Below are 19,026 nucleotides of genomic sequence, written 5' to 3' on the forward strand. Positions count from 1 at the left end.
TGCATGACCAATTCTTCAGTATTTTACCCATGGCATTGCTGTTCATCAGAAACACGCCAAAGGATAATCCGCTGGCATCTTCGAGGCACAAGAAGAATGTCTGAGCACCATACAAGTTCGTTCCAGCCTACAGAAAGAAGATTAAAAACCAGAAATGTACATCCAAGTGCATAAAGATAATCTAAAAAACAAAATGCTGTGGCCAAGCAGCTTAAACATCACACTGCTGGACTAGCCTAAGAAGTCAGTCTTGCTCACATGAGGAAATTCATAGTCACTGCAGAGATAATTTTTTTTTTTTTTTTTTTTTTTTTTTTTGGTTTTTGGTACCAGGGATCACACTCAGGACCTTGCACTTTCTAGGCAGGAGCTTATACCGCTGAGCCATCTGCCCAGCACAAATAAATTTTAAAAGAGGGGCTCTCTCTCTCTCTCTCTCTCTCTCTCTCTCTCTCTCTCTCTCTCTCTCTGATTGATATAAACCAAGGGACTGGTATTTTCTTACATAACGAATCTGCTGTGCTGATTTATGGGATAACAATGTGAAGGTTGTGGTATTTGTTAGAAGGCAGGGAGATAAGTATTGGAGTCATAATTTTAAAAGGCCTCCTCTCAAAAAGGCCTGGTTTCCCCTGACTTAGCCTCATCTGTTCTAATAAGTATTGATCTGAACCTGGAACTAAATGGAGCTCTTGTTTAGTCTAGAATCCTAGACTCCAGAACAATTAAATCAGCATCTCTAGGGACAGAAACAGACACTGTTATTTGTTCTTAATTTCCCCCAGACAATCCCAGTGTGAAGTCACATTCGATAATTGCTGCTCTAGAACAGTGTTTCTTGGAGTGTGGTGTATGGACAGCTTATGTGGGTTTCTTGGGTAAGTATGGACTCTAATTCCATAGATGATGGGAAGACTGCAAGCCCAGGTCTCCCAGAGAGCAGTTCTCCAGATGGACATGTGCAGTGGGAAGGTCTGCTATCTTAACTCAAAGATCAGTAGCTGTCCCTGGACCAGATGCTCTGGCTCAGCGCCTTCTCTGTTCTTCTGATGAGCATCTGTATAACAGACAGTATGGGTTTCAAGGGAGACAAAGTAGGAATTAGGTCTTTGACCTGGCGATATTAATTTGGCCTTTCTGAGCCTCAGTTTTGTCTGTTCAATGAAGAAATTATTCTTACTTTTTCTGTCATCTTTTGCTAAATAAAAATACATAAACAGAGTTGCTAAGTTATTTCTGTAATCTCATTTCATTGTTATGCAGAAAAGCTCCTGAATAACATTGCTGAGGAAATAAGAAAACACTCTAAAGTTCTATCAGTCAAAACAACAGAGATAAAAATAAGCAAAATAGCAACAACAACAACAAAACTGTCTATTGTTTCAGTACACCAATCATTCATTATACAAAAATAACTAATACATTCCTTTGGTCTGGGACCTTATTCTTTCTTCCTGACAAATCTGACAATTCCATGATTTTTAAAAATTAATGTAAGAATAAGATCATAATCAACTACTGTTCGAGCACAATTTTTATTAACATTTTCTCCACAATTGGTAAGTTCAGAAAGAAAAAGTGACTTAAAGGAGTTGGCATTTAGTGAGAAAGCTCTATGTGACAGACATTCTTGTAGGAACTCTAGAGGTCCTAATCATGACCCCATGAGACAAGTCTATCATCCCACCTTATATAGGAGGAACTGAAAACACAGAGAGGAAAGTAAGGGGCTCAGAGCCACATAGCTGTTAAGTAAGAGACAGAACTCAAATTCAAGTAGTCTGACCCTGGTGTGACTCCTATCTACTGAACTGTGCTGCTAGTAGTGACCTTCAAGAATGAGTGTGAGTCACTGAGTGGAAAGGCCCTCCTGAAGCTCACCCCGTTAGGAGTAGTGTCCCTGGTAAATATGGGCCACGTCCTCCAATTCATGTCGTGCCTGTACTGTTGGTGCACATGTTCCCCCAGACCGTACACATTTGCACTTGGCAGGCGGATCGAAAGCTGCAGGAACTGATCTGCAAACAGCAGGGGCCCAATGCTGGAGTCAAACCTAGACAGGCGAGAAACAAAGGAATGAGTCAGCAGGGGCAGTGGGGAGAACATAAGTGCTCCAAAAGGTAACCTCGAGTTCTCAATGGCTTAATCCCATTTGCTCTCCTGTAACATTTTGCAGTGACTACCAAGAGATAAGACTCCTACAGGGCAGGTAACATGTAATACTTCTCATATTTGTCCCTCAGACACTTTCCCACGTAACCAGAGCACTATACTTACATGATCACAGATTGTCCAGTAAGTAGTAGCATAGGTAGAAAATGAAAAGAAAATGTGATTGTGCAAACAGAAGGGAGAAAAACAATGTAAGCAAAAAATATATACACGAGGACCAGCCAAATAGCTCAGCAGATTAAAGCACCTGCAAACAGGAGCAGGGGCCAAGGGTTCTATCCCTGGGTCTGCCATGCAGGCTCTACCCCTGGGGTATACTGAGATGGTGATTGAGACTGGGTACGGTGGTGCACGCCTGTAATCCCAGCACTTGGGAGGCTGTAAACAGGAGAATCACTGAGTCCGATCTAGTAGTGAGACCCTGAACAATCTGTAGACCCTTCCTTAAAATACAGGGAAAAAAAAAAAAAAAAAAAATATATATATATATATATACACACACACACACACACACACACACACACATTTGGAAATAGAGAGCATAAACATAAACACACACACACACACACAAACACATTTGGAGATAGAGAGGCTGGGCAACAGTAGTGGCTACAGGACAAACCCTGCCTCTAGCTCCTACTCCATACCCAGACAGTCTTCAAACACTTACAGAACACGACTGTTGCTTCTTCTGCTCACTTTGATGCTAAATGGCTGTTTGGAGACCTCAACTTGATAGTTCAAAGAAGTGGCAGCATTTCCATTGAAGGGCTGCACATGTTCGTGGGGGACTTCATATCTGTTTTTGGTTTGGTCAGTAAACTGCACAGAATAGAAAGAAAGCCAGGATGATAACTTTTCTATTTAAAAACACCAGTGTTTCCTGGTATCTGGGCTGATGCTATGAGAAATCAGACACAAATTGAACTGGCTTTACATCTAAGGAAATAACTTCCCACGTTACCTACTTCAAGTGTACCGCATTTGGGCATAAGTTAGTCTTTAGGGAGAGATATATACTATAATTCTGAAGAGAAGGATTATCCCTAGAAAATTCAAAGCCCTGGTAATTGTGCTTTTTCTCTTCTCTGTACATCTCACATGGTATCTTGGGCATATAAATGAAAGCTGAATCCTCATCAGTTAATTCTTTAATATATATCTAAGAAGTCACCATAGAAGGAAAATTATAGATTTCAATATATAAATGCTAAATAATGACAGTTTTCCATCAGCAAAACATTGTAATTGGCAGCAATTGTATCAGGTAGGGGACAAGAGCCCCTGAAAAAGATTTTTAAAACATACACAAAGTACAAACCTTGAAGTGAAAGCGGTTAGGTGTCTGGTATTCCGCTGTGAGAAGGACATTGTCAACATCATTTCCAAACAAGGATGAAGAAGGCAGACCTTTCAGCTGGGCTGTGAATCCTACATGAAGGGAAGAACAGCTTTTCATAGCTGGATCTGTAAACATCTGCATAAAAATTAAGCTTTGGGTTCAATCCCCAGAAACCTGCCCCCCCCACAAAAAAAATTAAGCTTCAGGTCAAAATAGACTAATGAAAAGCCTTTATTTGCACAAAAAAAAGAGAAGAAACAGAGAAATACATCATTATACTATCTTAGGCCAGATCCTCAAGCTATGCCTCTTTTTAAAATAAAACCTGATCGAAAATCCCCCCACCCGAGCCATGTGACTCATTCTACCAGCCTGTGGATCGCACTGTGTTAGCTGATGCCCTTCCAGTCTCATCCTCCATTTGAATGCTGACCTTCTTCTTCTTTTCATTTTTGAGACAAGGTCTCACTATGTATTCAAGCTAGACTTGAACTCACTTTGTAGCTATCCTACACTAGTCTCAAACTTAGTGGGACTGACCCTGCCCCCTCAGCCTCCCTGTGCTGGAATTGCAAGCCCGAGTCCCCACACCTGGCTGCCTTATTCTTTTTCAATTTTTTTCACACTACACTAGAGGTGATCACATGCACTGATGCCATCTTCCAAAATGGTAAAACAAGTAAGTCCATGGGGCCAAAAGCACCTGGAATGGGAAAACGCTTCCACCTTTGCACTAAGAGCCTCCCCTCATTGGTCACCTGACATGGCCCCCATAATGTTTACTGTGATGCTCTTCCTTTTAGGGTAAAAAGAAGACAAGGGGATGATCAGCCCATGAACAATGATGTTGATTAAATATATTCTTTAACAAGTTTATAAAATTAACGTGGTTTCCATTTCACAAAAATTACATCAGAATAGAATTAGAAATGATCTCAGAAGTTAATGAGTTCAAATCCCCCACTTTAGAAGTGGTAAAGTTGAGATCCAAACTGGTCCTGACCACTACGTAAGCTCACAAAGATGTGGAAGAGGAAGGCAGAGCTCTAACGTGATCTGGCATCCCTAGGCAGAGAGTGCTTGTCCCTTCATGTCCAAATAGGCTGTGGTCCTTGGCAAGAGCAGGGCCCACCCTCCGTAAACACTGTGGCTTGGGGCTGCAGAGCCTTCCCCTACGTGCCACCACCCTTCTCCTCCAGGGGACCCAGCCAGGCCCCAGAGGGTCTACAGCTCTACTTCCTGGCAGAGTCCGACTCACCTGCATTCGTGTTTAAAAGATCACCTTCCATTTGGTAGCCATGATTCATGGAATAGTAGCACCAAGGGACACTTATGGGTCCTTGAGGCTGCCAGCAGCAGCCTCGCTGGTCACATGTGGCCTGAAACAAGACATTAAACAAAGCAACTCTGATTAGCTGTGCAACATTACCTCTTATGGAGTATGAATCATCTAACTTGAGATTGTGCTATTAATAACCTTACATTACAAATAAAGGGACTGATCTTTAGGGAATTGTGTTATGTTCCAAACAGTGGCAGAGCTTCTATTCACATCCAATTTTTCTGGCCAGTGTCCTTCATACATCAGAAGCATAATGTGCTCCGTATCTTTCACCATAACAAAGCTGATAACTATATTTAAATATGTGAAGCCAGGTGTGGTGGGGTGTGCACCTGTAGTATCAACACCTGGAAAGATGAGGCAGAGGGACTGCTGTGAGCTCAAGGCCAGCCTGGACTATATAGTGAGTTCAAGACTAGCCTGGACTACATACGGACATCTTGTCTCAAAATAAATAAATAAAATATTCCAAACTATAAGCTGTATCCACATTAATGAAAAATTAGAGAGTTTTATTTATACTAACTTTGATTCTTAAAAACAAAAGACTTTACAATCAACTTTATTCAGAAGCTTTCATTTCGAACTGATTTATCTTTGATTTTTAAATACATATATATGTATGTGTATTAATACATGTATACATGTATAAATACATGTATATGTATACTATACATATAGTACTACATGTGTGACATATATACAGTCTCACAACTCCTCACAGGGTAGAAAGCAATCTTTCCTTAGAATTCAAATAGATTCTGGTTCTCACAGGAGAAAAGTGCCTATAATCTGGGGTGCAGTGGTGTGAATCTGTCATCAGAGTTACTCAGGAAGCTGAAGCAGAAAGATGGATTGAGTCCAGGAGTTCAAAATCAGCCTGAGCAACAGAGTGAGACCCTGTCTCAGTTGCTCATTTGGAGGGAGGAAGGGAGGAAAGAAGGAAGAGAGAAGAGGAAAAGGAGAGAAGGGGAGAAGGGGGGAAGGGTTGAGGGGGAGAGACGGAGAAAAGTAACAGGGGAAGGAAAGGGAAGTTAAAATTTCTTCCTTCTACCTCAATTACTGACATTTTCAGAAGGTGACAATGCCTTGAAAATCTCAAGGGAAAAAATTATTAGATGAATAAAGTGGCCAAAGCAGCAAGGAAAGTAAACAGCCTCTTTTGGTCAACTCCAAAAGTCCAGCTCCTGCTCGAGACTCCACCAATTCTGCGAAGCAAAAGTCAAAGCCGAGGAATAGCCATATGAGGAAAGAGTAAAAAGTGCATCAAATGAGGGAGGAGAAACAACTTTAGAAGAAAGCGATAAAAATGACAATGTGTACAGGACACAGGCACACAAGAAGTAGACCCAAGACATGAAATGCGACTAGAAGTTTGATGTGAGAATTAAAATTTAACAGGTATCAGCACAACAATGTAGAATGTGTAACTATCAGTACAGGTCTGAGGGGAAAACTGGGGGCGGGGCACCTGTGGTCCCACACGAAGGAAAGGACACCTGTTTATGAGAATACGGAGTAGCACGTAAATAACAGAACGCATGTAAAATGCCAGAGCTTACAAAGCATGTGATGCCAATTATCACCTGGTTTAAATACTTAAGAGGCAAGGACAGTCAAATTACATTTATAGAAATAAATCCAGATGAATGTTCCTGTAGGCATCACTCCAAAACTAAAGCTCACAAAAACAATGAAAATAAAAGGAAAAAGCAAATATGATTGAGATGCCAACTAAAAGCCAGCATTTATATCACACAAAGAAGCTTTTCATAGAAGCTTACTCTTAGGCACCAAGTTATAAGACATCCCACAGAATGATATCACACCTTCAACTTGAAACACATCTAACAAGAAAGACTCACAAGGTCAAATTGAAGGTGATAGTACATAATGAAATATTGTTAAGGAGCTCCCCTAAATAACCAATAGAGTACACAAAACATGTAAAAGTATTCTACCTTTTATATAATATATAGTCAGTCCTGTATCCACAAAGTTAGGGTTTGTGTCTAGATGTCCCCTAAAACCTCATGCAGTCATGGCATGGGCCTCTAGAATTTGTGATTGATTCACAGTTCAATGCTGGGATTATGGGTGTGAGTGCTACACCCTCCCTGGGGCAGGCAGCCTGCATGCAGTATAAGGGAGGGAACAAGGCGTGCACTCTGCTGCTCCCCTTTTGCTCTTGCCCTTTGCTGCTTTCTGCTGCCTTGAACTGCTGCCCTCTGCCATGCGCCACCCTGCCTTGGAGCCAGCTGAGCATGGACTGAAACTGCCACAAACTGTGCACTGAATAAACCTTTTCATCCTTAATTCTGGGTGTCAGGTATTTCATCTCAGCAACAAGAGAAAAATAACCAAGACACACAAATTACTCATCTAGAGATGTAACCAATAAGAGATCAGATATGTATTTTTTAATTGTATCCAAAAAATAAAAATAAAAACTGTATCTGTTGGGCTGGCAAGATAGCTCAGAGGACTAAGCACCTGCTTAGGCAAGCACTGTGGCCAGGGTCGGAGTCCACCACTGACCTCAACCCTGGACATACTGAGCTGGCCACTGAGACTGGCTATGTAGCACACATCTGTAGTCCCAGCACTGGGGAGGCTGAAAAGAAGAGGATCACTGCCCACTCAGAGCTGTGTAGTAGGACCCTGTGCCAAATAAGTAAAAAAAGAAAAAAATCCAGAAAAAGAAATATGAAAAAATTGTATTTAGGTAAAAAAGATAAACATCTCAATATAAAACTGAGGGAAAGAAAGAAAAGAAATTCACAGGAAAAAAAAAACCCTGAAAGGTACCTATCCTTATGAATCGTAAGAAAAATTAACAGTAAAACCACTATGGGATTCTATTTCATAACCTAAAGATAGTTAAGTTTACCCACTTAATTATCATTCAGGCAACACATCTGTTTACATATTGACTGTCCTGTCACTCTGGCAAATGTCATTTTAACCAGCCAATTCTTATATTGAATTAATGTAATAAAGTTGTCATTTTTCTATTTCCTGTTTTATTATCATAAAAAATAATGAAAAATATGTAATTTTTGATCATTCCTTGAATGTACAGAGAAGTTAAACTGTACTGACACTTTTATTTTCTTAAGGTAGATATTGGTTATCCATTCTCGGCTACCTGAAGTATTCATTAATAATGATTTCAAAGAAGTCAGTTATACTTGGAAAAAAGATCAAAACCAAGGTGACAGCAACAAAAAGTTTGCCATTTTGTCAGTCATCCCCCCCTTTACATAAGGACTCATCACCATGCAGCCCTGCCTGGCCTTGAGCTGAGGGTCACTCTTCTGCCTCAGCCTCCCAGGCGCTGGAGCTGAGGCATGTGTGCTCCTGTTTTCTCTGAGTGCCAATAGTATTACTTTCCAAGTTTCCACCTACTGGGTTATCTAGAGGACTGTACTAATATCGCCAAATCATATGAAAACATAAGCTAAAAACACTCCATATTTTTACAATACCTTGCAACCTAATAGAGAAGGGAAATATATAACCTTCTTTGAGTGTGTCTTTTGTGGCACACTCATCTTACTCTAGAATTTTAAAAATGTGGCCCTTGTCCCAATCACGTGAGAAATTTAGGAACACACCAAAGAGCCCCTGCAGGCCCTGTTGTCCTTCAGTGATGCTGTGACTCTTGGAGTATTATTCACTTTCCAGCCAATTCCAATACAGATCAACATACATTTCAATCAGGTCATAAACATAACACACATAACTACATTGCTCAAATCAATAATTAAATCAGAATTTCTGAGGTGATCCTAGGGAATAGCTATCAATAGCTAATAAAAGCTATGTGCATGATTTCCATGTGCAGCCAATGTTAAAATCCACTGTGCTAGAAAAATCACTACCATGACATCTACAATTTCCACTAAGAACAACAGAAAAGAAAAGCAATCAAGAAGTGGGCAAATGAAAATGGAAGCCATCTAATGAATAATCCTTGCATAATTTTTCTGTTATAGAAAAAATAAATAAATAAAAAAGGCTCCAGGACTCAGTTGTGCTGATTAGTGTTGTGGGTACAGCAGAAAAACAAAAGAAATTTAAAGCGATCAGTCACAGATTTTTTCTAACACATTTTTGTAGTAATTATTTGTGCCTTTTAGTTTAAAAAATAATTTTCAAATATTTTAATACAAAAGGATATATTGCCACGCTCTATACCCAAAGCATATGCCAACGGGAAACTCAGTTATCTACAAGAAAGGTATATCTTTTCATGAGTCACAAATAACTTATTGATCAATTACTGGTGTTTTGGGATGCATAAATCTTTAAGTCATTAGGAAGAAACAGAACTAAGAATTTTTTTAAAAATCAAGTCCACAGCAAGTGCAGAATTTAAAAAAGAAAAGGGCAAAATTGCAAGGACAGATGTGAACTCTCGCAGACCCAGTGGAAGTGGGTTGAGTGAGTTTGCAGCATTAGTCATCTCCTGCCACGTGAGGGGTAGGGGCAGCACTCTCTCATCTGCAGCAGACCAGCATTAATCTATGCTGTCTCCCACTTTCAGCGGCATACTAACTGGCTCCTCTACCTCTTGCAGATCAAGGGAAACTTAGAAACTGTACAAGTAAAAGAATTTAGGGCTGGCGAGATAGCTCAGGGGACTAAGCACCTGCTTAGGCAAGTGTAAGGACCGGGGTTCGATCCCCGGTACTGCATGGTGTGTAGCCCTGACCCCGGGCACCACAACGGGAGTGTGGTGTGGTAGACGCCTGTAATCCCAGTGCTGGGGAGGCTGAAAGCAGGAGGATCACTGCTGCGTAGTGAGACCCTATGCCAAATACATAAATTAAAGGGGGAGGCAGGAAAAGCAGGCATTTATATGAGCAAATGGCACTTTTTATTACAAAGTAGTAAAAATTCTTTTGGGGGTAAAAGTTCTGTTGGCAATCAAAACAAGGACTCATGTGCCAGGAGCTATGTGACCAGTAGATGACTAAGAGAAGAACGTACACACCAGTAAAAGTGTGCAGAAATCGGAGTCTGATAATCTCTTGATATCTACCTTGATAAGCACTTAACAGCTTTGGTCAGTGTGCTCATATGTTCCAGATGCCTCCAGTCAAAGGGTGAAGGGAACTAAAGTTCACATTCCAGGCAGCAACTGTAATTGTGCAAAAGTTCTTTCCCCCAGTGGCCTGATCAAAATTCCATTTTGATCGTGATTTTTCCCTTTCATTCTCACATCTGTACTACTTCATCCTGCTTTATTCTGTATTGTCCGGTAATTTGCCAGCCTTTAAACTTACCAATACCTACTCTGAGCAAAATCAGCATTCCTCTGCAGCTATATGGAATGGCTGTGAGTTCTCTGGCGCCCTTTCTCTCTAAAGGTGGGGCCTGTCCCCTTCCTCTTGAGTGGGGTGGCCTGCGACTGCTTTGTTCAAAAAAAGTGATACAGCTTCTGGGATTGGCCTTGAAAAGGACCAGCAGTTTTCCTCTAATATTTTGCAACCCTGAGCTACCAGCTTAGAAGCTCAACTCCTCTGCAAGACAGACCACTGAGAAAACCTCTGAGACTACATGCAGAGGGGGGAATGCTCACGTGGGATCCTTACGGTCATTTCTGCCAGGGTTCTAGGCTTGTTGGAAAAGCCATCTTGAAACCCACCAGACCAGCGCAGTTGCCAGTGGAAATCATCTACTAGTCTTGCTCAGTGCTGCTTGAACTTTGCCCAAATCTCTGACCCATAAAAGCATGAAATATACCATATTAAAATTATTAATGTCTTAGACCACTAAGTTTGTGGTAGGTCTTTTTCCTCAGGAGTAGATGAATGGAAGCCAATTTTGTAAGGAAATAGAAGAATTAGAGCAATTTTAATTAGGCTAGTGCTTTGGTGCAAATGTGTTCCCTCCAAAATTCAGAAGTTGGGCTGGAGTTGTAGGTCAGTGGTAGAAGGCTTGCCTAGCAGGCATGAGGCCCTGGATTCAATTCCAAGTACAACAAAAACATAATTCAGAAGTTGTCAACATGAGGTGTTTTGTTTCCTTGCTTGCTTTCTTTTTGAGATAGGGTCCCACTATGCAGTTCAGTATGGCCCTGGGCTCACTACATAACCTAAGCAGTTCTTGAACTCACCCAGATCCTTCTGCCTCAGCCTCCCAAGTGCTGAGATTAAAGTTTATACAACCACGCTTGGCCCAAAATGATATTAAGAGGTGGGGCCATTAAGAGGTGATTAGACTTTACAACTGGGATCAGGTTCCCCTACAGAAGACCTCTTCCACTTTTCACCCCATAAGTTTATAGCATGGAAACCCCCTCCAGATCCTGGCCCCTAGATGTGGCCTTCCTACCCTCCAAAACCATGAAAAATAAATTTCCACTCTTTATAAATTACACAGTCTCAGGAATTCCATTATAGCAGCATAAAGTGGATTAAGGCAGCTGGTGCTTTAGTCCAACGTGGAGAATATGGAGTGGGTTCTAAGCAGCAGAGTTGCCTTTATAATTGACCATAAGAGGCACTAGATATACACATACCAAGTCCAAATATGTTTCAAAGTATTCAATTTCTCTCAGGACATAAAAGAACCTGTACTGTAACATCCTGTAACTCAGTGATGTCCCAAATTTTCTGATCAAGGAGATTATGGGGCCACAAAGTAAAGAGATCAATGATGGAGAGTGTGCCTAAGGACAGTCGCCTAGAGAGAAAACATTCTCTCAGGTTTTCACAGAGAGCAAATTCGTAAGGCAATGGCCGTGACTCATCCACATGGCTGACACTGACAAAGGATCTACAAACTGTGGTAAAGGGTTTCAAGAACACCCTGTAGACCCTGCTCTAAAATACAAAATACAAAAACAAATTTACTTTAAACAGTATAGTAATAATTGATATGACATTAGAAGCGGTACACATTTAGAAGAGCAAGATGACAGGTACTCAAGCATGACTTTTGTATTACACATTGCTGTCTTTGATGTGATTGCTTAGATCACAAATATCAGCATACAGAGTTAGTCAAGGTGAAATTTCTACACACGAACTGCTATTTTCCAAAAACTGGTGGAAATTTTTAGTATAACCATCTCAGTCTTCCTGTATATATGCTTGTTTTTCCCCTATCTTTTCTCCTTTCTCTCATTTTTGTTGTTTAATCCTTAAGTTTCCTTTCTTTCCATTTTACTATTTCCACTATATCATTCTGGTTTTATTTATTGCTCTCAGCCAAACCATTCTGCAATGGTTACTTAGGACACAGGGATTTATTTTAAGCATACCCATATTTTCATACTATACTCTAACTCTAAAAATATCAAAGTGTTTAAAATTGTTATCTACCCTCTCTTTCTTGAGCTGGTTATCTGGAAATTGGCTAAATATTTCTTTGTCCTTCTATTGGTGGAATTTTCAAACTTTGAGACCCAGAACTAGGATAAAGTTGCTTTTCCCCAAAGCTAGGAGAAAGTTGCATGGCATGATCAAAAATATGACATTTTAAAAAATGTTTCAGTAAAAGATAACTTTCTTCTGAGTGTGGGTGTGCATACCTGCAACTCCAGCACATGGGAAACTCAGATAGGAAGACTGCTGTGAGTTAGAGGCCAGCCTGGGCTATAAAGTGAGTTCAAAGCCAGTCTGAACTGTGTGGTGAAACCCTGTCTTAAAGAAAGGTACCTTCCCATTAATCCCCCTCCAAATGCTTCTCTTCGCTGCAAACACATTTAGCCCATCGTTCCTGAAGTTTTGGGAAGTAGTTCTGGAGGACTTCCTTCATGTTTTCAGTTGTCCTGTTATGGCTGCCTCAATGTCCTGATTCAGTTCAAAACTTTTACCTTTCATAGTCATTTTTATTTGGGGGAAGAGCCAGAAGTCACATAGTGCCAGAATCAATGAATAAGGCAGATATGGACACCTGTTAAGTTTTTATGAACCTGCCCTTCCATTGGACGGCATTTGGCAGCAGCACTCACTGTATTGTTGATGATGCCTCATGAAGCCACTCTTGAAAGAGAACTTCTGGAGTTGCTCTGGAAAGTGGCAACAACAATAGAATATGTGTGTTTGAAGTAAGGGAGAGCATTTTAAGGAGGATTAAATGCACGGTCTTCACTGCGTTTTAGGTATAAAATTATTTTTTTAAATACATTGAATTTATTTAATCAAAACTTGTATAGGCTCCTTCAGAATTGAGAGATTGAAACCAATGTAGAAAACAACCTCTTGAATTTTTATGGGAGTATGAGTTACATGAACATATATACAGACACAAAGAAAGTTTAAAAGGGGCCTTGATGACAGAACAAAGTATTTCAACTTGACCCAATATAACAAATGAACCACTAAGATAAGTACTGGACTTGGATAGAAATATAATCAAAATAGGATGTTAAAGAGAGCACTAATCATACATGTAGTGCAGTAGGTGGGAAAAGTGAATTTCAGAAGAGATTCTAGGAGACACTGGAATAATGACCTAGTGCTAATAGAATGAAAATGAAGTATTAAGTTGGGAAAATGTTACTAAGCTAAAAATAAATACTAAAAAATAGTTTAGAATATAAACCAAAGGAATTAAACAGAAGAGCAAAGTAAAAGTTCTCTGACTCTGCCTTGGAAACTATCATCATAATGGAACTACAAACAAAAGTCTGGCAGCTGAGAGAGCAGCAGATCTGATGGGCTCAGGCACAAAGCAGGAACGCTGAGTGGAGATAGCCTCCAGCCCACCGCAAGGCAGAGCGGAGCGTCAGGCCTAGATCAAGATCAGTGGCTGCTCTCTTCCTCTGGGACCCATAAAGGAGAATCCCAAAGTCTATTCTCAAAAGTTAAAAATGATCTCTCAAGTCAGGCTGGCAGATGACTTTATTCTGTCCTGCACACAGGATTCCCTCCCACATTGTTGGAAGAAAGAAACAATGGCATCCACCACTAAGACTCTTCTGCAGAGAAATGTGTACAGTTAGTTCTTCTATGTGTAATTCTGAGGGAAAGGAGGTAGGGATGATAAAGTTATACCACAACACCCTTAGCACAAAACATTCCACCTGGTTGGCCTTACGATGCATAATTCCTACTCTCCTCCAGGTGTATGCTCCGTTTAACATGCACATCACGTAAGCACATCATTATCCATGAGCTCAGCCTCACAGCAATAGTCTAGATCAGTGTATAGTGCCTGGGACACAAAACAAATGCAAGAAATTGTCTAAGATATGCCTCCCATGGGAAAATAGATCATTGAGAGTGGCAGAATTTCTTTCTGACTGAGCAAAAGAGGAACATGTCAATGAATGAACACCAAGGTCATAAAGTTACTCCCTTGGATACGCATGTAGAAAAAGCCAAACATCATTTGTTAAGCTACATATTTATTGAAAAGTCTTTTTAAAAAAGCAAAAAAAAAAAAAAAAAAAAAAAAAAAAAACCTTACTGTAGCAGTAATGAATCTAAAACTCACCAATGTCCAGTAACAAGATGGGATGGGGTATACACACTTAGTATGTCATAGGGTTCTAAGTGTACTTCTGAACAACTGTCCTCCTAGCACAATGTGATAGAGGTGAGCTAATCAGTGTGTACCACATTTCTGTGTACCTAATATCCTACTATGCCAAACGTCCTGCTTAAGTATCAGATAGCAAGACCACAACTTCCCACTCCTATTGACGAAGCAGCATGTTACCATCAAGTCTCAACCTGATTTATAGCCTTAACCGGGTCTTCCCTTTGGCATTCACCCCATGTGTGATCATTCCATATGTCATGCATGTGTCCTGTAATTTCCCTTTCTGTAACTTTGTGTATATTATCTCTTCTATCTTGAATTTATTTTCCATTCCTTTCATCTCTGTCCATTAAAATGTTATTCATCTTTAGTTTTGACCCATACTCAAAGTGCTTTTCTTTCTTCCTTGTCTTTTTTTTTTCTTTATTTCTTTAAGTCTTTAATTCACTCATTGCTCTTCTGTCTTAAATGGCTATTCCAGGCCTCTGTGTATTACAGCCAAACCAAATATCTTTCCTGGTTTCCAACACCTTATCACCTCATCACCAACCCTCATCTCCTCTCTTCTCACACTATTCCAGTCATGCTGGGAACTGTGCAGTTTCATAAATATATTCTGGGGACACTACTACCTTCTTGATCCAACCAAATAAAATGCTCGTGGGAAGGGGTAAAGTTAAATCACTTACCAGATCCTAAAAAGCACTGAAGGTATGGATATTTGAGAACACCATGCTTTCTGATTGAGTTTTTCCATTCCTCAGTTATTTTCTCTTTTTCTGGTTGAGATCACCAAAATTATGAATATGATTCCTCTTCACCCCATATCACACCTACCTCAACCTTGCCTCTTTCCCCAAAAGAGTAAACTACTTGAGCAGATTTTGTCTTAATAGGAAATAAAATGTGAATGTGTATGGATATATAGATCCTGGGTATGTAGGCAAAATAGAAACCCTCAGGAACATCACACACTACTACACCCTACTGAGACTAGGCTGACTACCAAAATGAATGTGGGAGTGCCATGTCCAAGGCACAGACACATGAAGCACGTGTTCTGTATCTGACGCCAGTCTGCCATTGCATGTCATTGGACTTCATTCAGAAGACTGCAATTAGTGTTCATTTATATACCATTTTTGTTCTCAAAGTAAAAAGTCGCTGATAAGGGGTATATAATGACTTCATTGTCATCATAATCAGTTGCACTTCAGCCAGTGTTCAAGATATACTGGAATTAAATAAATGTCCAGATGCCATGTTATCTTTATTCTGGTGTTTATTAACCTCTTTCTCCCAAATCATAGCTCTTCAAACTTTGTTCTTATTTCAAATCATGCCTCAAGCACGTGTATGATATTTTTATTGTAGACTCTATAGATAACCTTTTGAAACGCTGAAAGGAGGAAAAGCAACAGAGGGAAAGAACAGAGGTAGGGACAGTCAGAGAAAGCTAGTAATCAAATTGCCTCACCAGATGAAAATAAATATGTTTCTAGTAAGTCACAAATCTTACATGGGATATATTTAAGGTAAAAATATGTTCATGGTTTCTCTAAAATTCAAATTTAACTTTGAAACCCGTACTTTTATTTGTGACATCTGAGAACCCAAGGGAATTTATTTTCCTGCTCTTCTTTTCAAAGCTGCACATCTCACGAGCAAGGACTCATGGTCCATTTGCCTGAGTTGCTAACAGCTGTAGTACAAACAACGCTTTATGAGACACGAATAGAATTAAAAATACCAATGAAAGAGAAAACTACATAGTGGAATAAACTCTTAAATGAAAACAAGATCTATAACTCAAACCTTTGTTGGTGGCTGGTCAGGGATGCAGTTTATCCGTTCCACTTCATTTACCACTGGGCACGCAGTAGGATCAGAGGTGGTACTTGTGGTCAAAGTGTCTGGGATATCAGTTGTCTCAGGAATCTGGGTAAAAGTTGTCTCAGGAACTGGGGTACCAGTTGTCTCAGGATCTGGGGCCATCCCCAAAACAAACATCAAATGTCACAGGCACTCAATAGTCCCATAATTTCAACACTTTGAATAAATGAACTACACTCTTGACTGGGCTTCACTCTAATATCCTCCAGCTTATATATCATCACTTTCTAAAGCCTCATTTTGTCTTGCTGATTGTTTTGGCCTCAGTGTAAACCCTCACAACTCCTTCTCCTCACAAACTAATACTGTTTCCCTACAAGCCAATAGGTACATGAGAAAAAACTCATTAGACTAGAAGTTGATGAAAATGAGAAACAATTTTCCTTTTAGTCTAAGGGCCAGAAACTATGATCTTTAAAACAAATCAGGTCAGACTCTATTTTTAAATGAAGTATTGCTGGAACACATACACACTAATTTGTTTATATTTGCTTTTAAACTATAAGGATGACATTATGCAGTGATGACAGAAACATATGGCCCACTCATATTTACTACCTGCCCTTTTACACTAAAGGCTGCAGATCTCTGCTCTGGTCCTGCACTTCCATCCCAGCCCTTGACAAATACAGAGCATGTGCAGTGAGAGACATCCTAGTCACTGCATTCAATTCTGCTTGCTTGTCAACAGCCAACACACTGGAAAAATCACATTTCAGAGCAATGGCATTCTTCTGTAAATATAACATCTCTAACTACAGAAAAGATATGCAAAGAGAACTCATCACTCTAGAAAATAGAAGCTACAGCCTACCCCAGAGCTAGAGAATTTTGATTTAAGAATAAGTAAAACAAGACAAAACAAAACTAGGATGAGGAAAAGGCCAAAAGAAAGAAAAGAAAAAGACATATTTATGTATATATGCATGATAGTTGAGACTGTGCTGCCAATTTCTGCTGGTCTTTTACAAGGAGGAATGAATACTTTTTTTTTTTTTTTTTTTGTATTTTTTTAGAGAAGGGTCTACAGGTTGTTCAGGGTCTCACTACTACATCGGACTCATAGTGATTCTCCTGTTTTTGGCTTCCCAAGTGCTGGGATTATAGGCGCATTCCACCACACCCAGTCTCAATCACTGTCTCAGTGGGCCCCAGGGGTGGGGCTGGCTCCGCAGGCCCAGGAATCAAACCCCTGGCCCCTGTGACTGCTTGCAGGTGCTTTAATCCACTGAGCTATTTGGCTGGCCCCCACAATTTTTTTCTTTTTATTCTTATTTTTTTCTTTTTAATTTCTTATAATATTTTTGTTGTTTAGTTTTTTTTAACCAATTTTGCAGGTTTATATCGGGTAACCTAAATAACTAATTTGAAGATAATATCATGCAATATAGCAACCATTGTTGAATTCCTGTTAGTTTGTTCAATTAAATTTTGTATTGTTTTTAATGCTATTTTTTTACTATTTTGTATTTCTTAGCATGTGTGTGCGCGCGCGTGCGCGCGCGCGCGCGAGAGAGAGAGAGAGAGAGAGAGAGAGAGAGAGAGAACAAAAGGACACTTTAATTACATTATGCCTTGAGGAAGTAACTTTTCTTTAAGATGTTCTTCAATACTATAATTAATGATGACATTAAGAGAAAACAAAGGCTTTTAAATAGTTCTTTTTACTGGGTGGTGTATTAAACTATTTGTACCAGTTTCTGCATCAGGGCTGTAATTTCATCCTCAGGATCACAATTTTTAAGAACTGAATGACTGTTAAGATTGAAATTCTGTACTGTTTCTAGTGTTTTTAATTATTTTTATTCTCTTTAAAATAAAAAAAAGATTATCTAATCTAACTTCCTACAAAAAGTAGAAATCCCTGCAGCTGGGAATGAGGCAGAAAGGGCAAAGAAAGCTTTTCTATAACCCTGCATTACCTAGTTCCTCTAAGACATTCATCCTAGATGAATCAGATAGGAAATCCTGGATAAGTTAGCACAATCTAGCATAAACTTTTAATACAGTAATTTGGTTGTTCTCCTAAAGAACCAAACTCAGCCCTCAAATGCTTTTAATTAATTATATACTTATTTATCCTCCTTTTACATAAGCATATTGTTCATCATCGTTAACAGAATTAGAATAATTCAACAAAATTCAGCAAACTTATTTCATGTTGATTTTGGAATTTAATCCAGGGCATTAACTAATTCAGAAAATGGGAGCATCAGAATTTATGCCTATAAGGACTACACTTTTAAGCTGCTATAGTTTTAATTAAATGTTTCCCCAATCATACAAAGTCACACACACACACACACACACACACACACACACACACTCCAATGAACATGAAATTGGTTCCAGCACTGATGAGGGTTTTATTCTGACAAGTGTAATATAAGAAGGGAGAGCCCCAGAGTTTCTTGTTACCTTTTGCTTCCGCAGGTCCTGTGGCCAAAAGCCCAATTAGAACAGCAGCAATGATGAACACCAGAAGCAAAAGAACGCTGAGCACGATCTCCAGGGTACTAAATTTTTTCAACTTCTTTCTTGCCATCTATAAAAGGAGAGAACAGTTTTAGATTTGAATTTTATTCAGCACTTGATTATAAAATTTCAAGAATTCAATGGAAAACCACAAACATACAAAATGAAGAGTATGACAAATCTCCATGCACTCATAATCTGAATTTTTTTTTTAAATCAACTCCTGACCAATCTTTTCTTATCTTTGTTCCTTCTTATTTGTATCCCTAGTTCTGGATTTTTTTTGAAGTCTGATGTTTCA

General features: G+C 39.5%; 1 protein-coding gene across 1 annotated transcript in view; it reads right to left on the reverse strand.

The window, feature by feature from the left end:
- Positions 1 to 18,795, reverse strand: part of LOC101589892 (maltase-glucoamylase, intestinal) — a 181,674-nt gene extending 162,879 nt beyond the window's left edge. The window contains exons 1-7 of the mRNA XM_023712753.1: positions 18,669 to 18,795; positions 16,173 to 16,342; positions 4,773 to 4,893; positions 3,494 to 3,603; positions 2,843 to 2,994; positions 1,882 to 2,053; positions 28 to 127 (exon numbers count right to left, since the gene is read on the reverse strand). Of these exons, the coding sequence (XP_023568521.1) occupies positions 28 to 127; positions 1,882 to 2,053; positions 2,843 to 2,994; positions 3,494 to 3,603; positions 4,773 to 4,893; positions 16,173 to 16,342; positions 18,669 to 18,795 (952 nt within the window). The remainder of the gene's footprint in view (positions 1 to 27; positions 128 to 1,881; positions 2,054 to 2,842; positions 2,995 to 3,493; positions 3,604 to 4,772; positions 4,894 to 16,172; positions 16,343 to 18,668) is intronic.
- Positions 18,796 to 19,026: the final 231 nt, after the last annotated feature.

This window comes from Octodon degus, unplaced genomic scaffold, assembly GCF_000260255.1.
Source record: "Octodon degus isolate 3935 unplaced genomic scaffold, OctDeg1.0 scaffold00027, whole genome shotgun sequence".
Classification (NCBI taxonomy): domain Eukaryota; kingdom Metazoa; phylum Chordata; class Mammalia; order Rodentia; family Octodontidae; genus Octodon; species Octodon degus.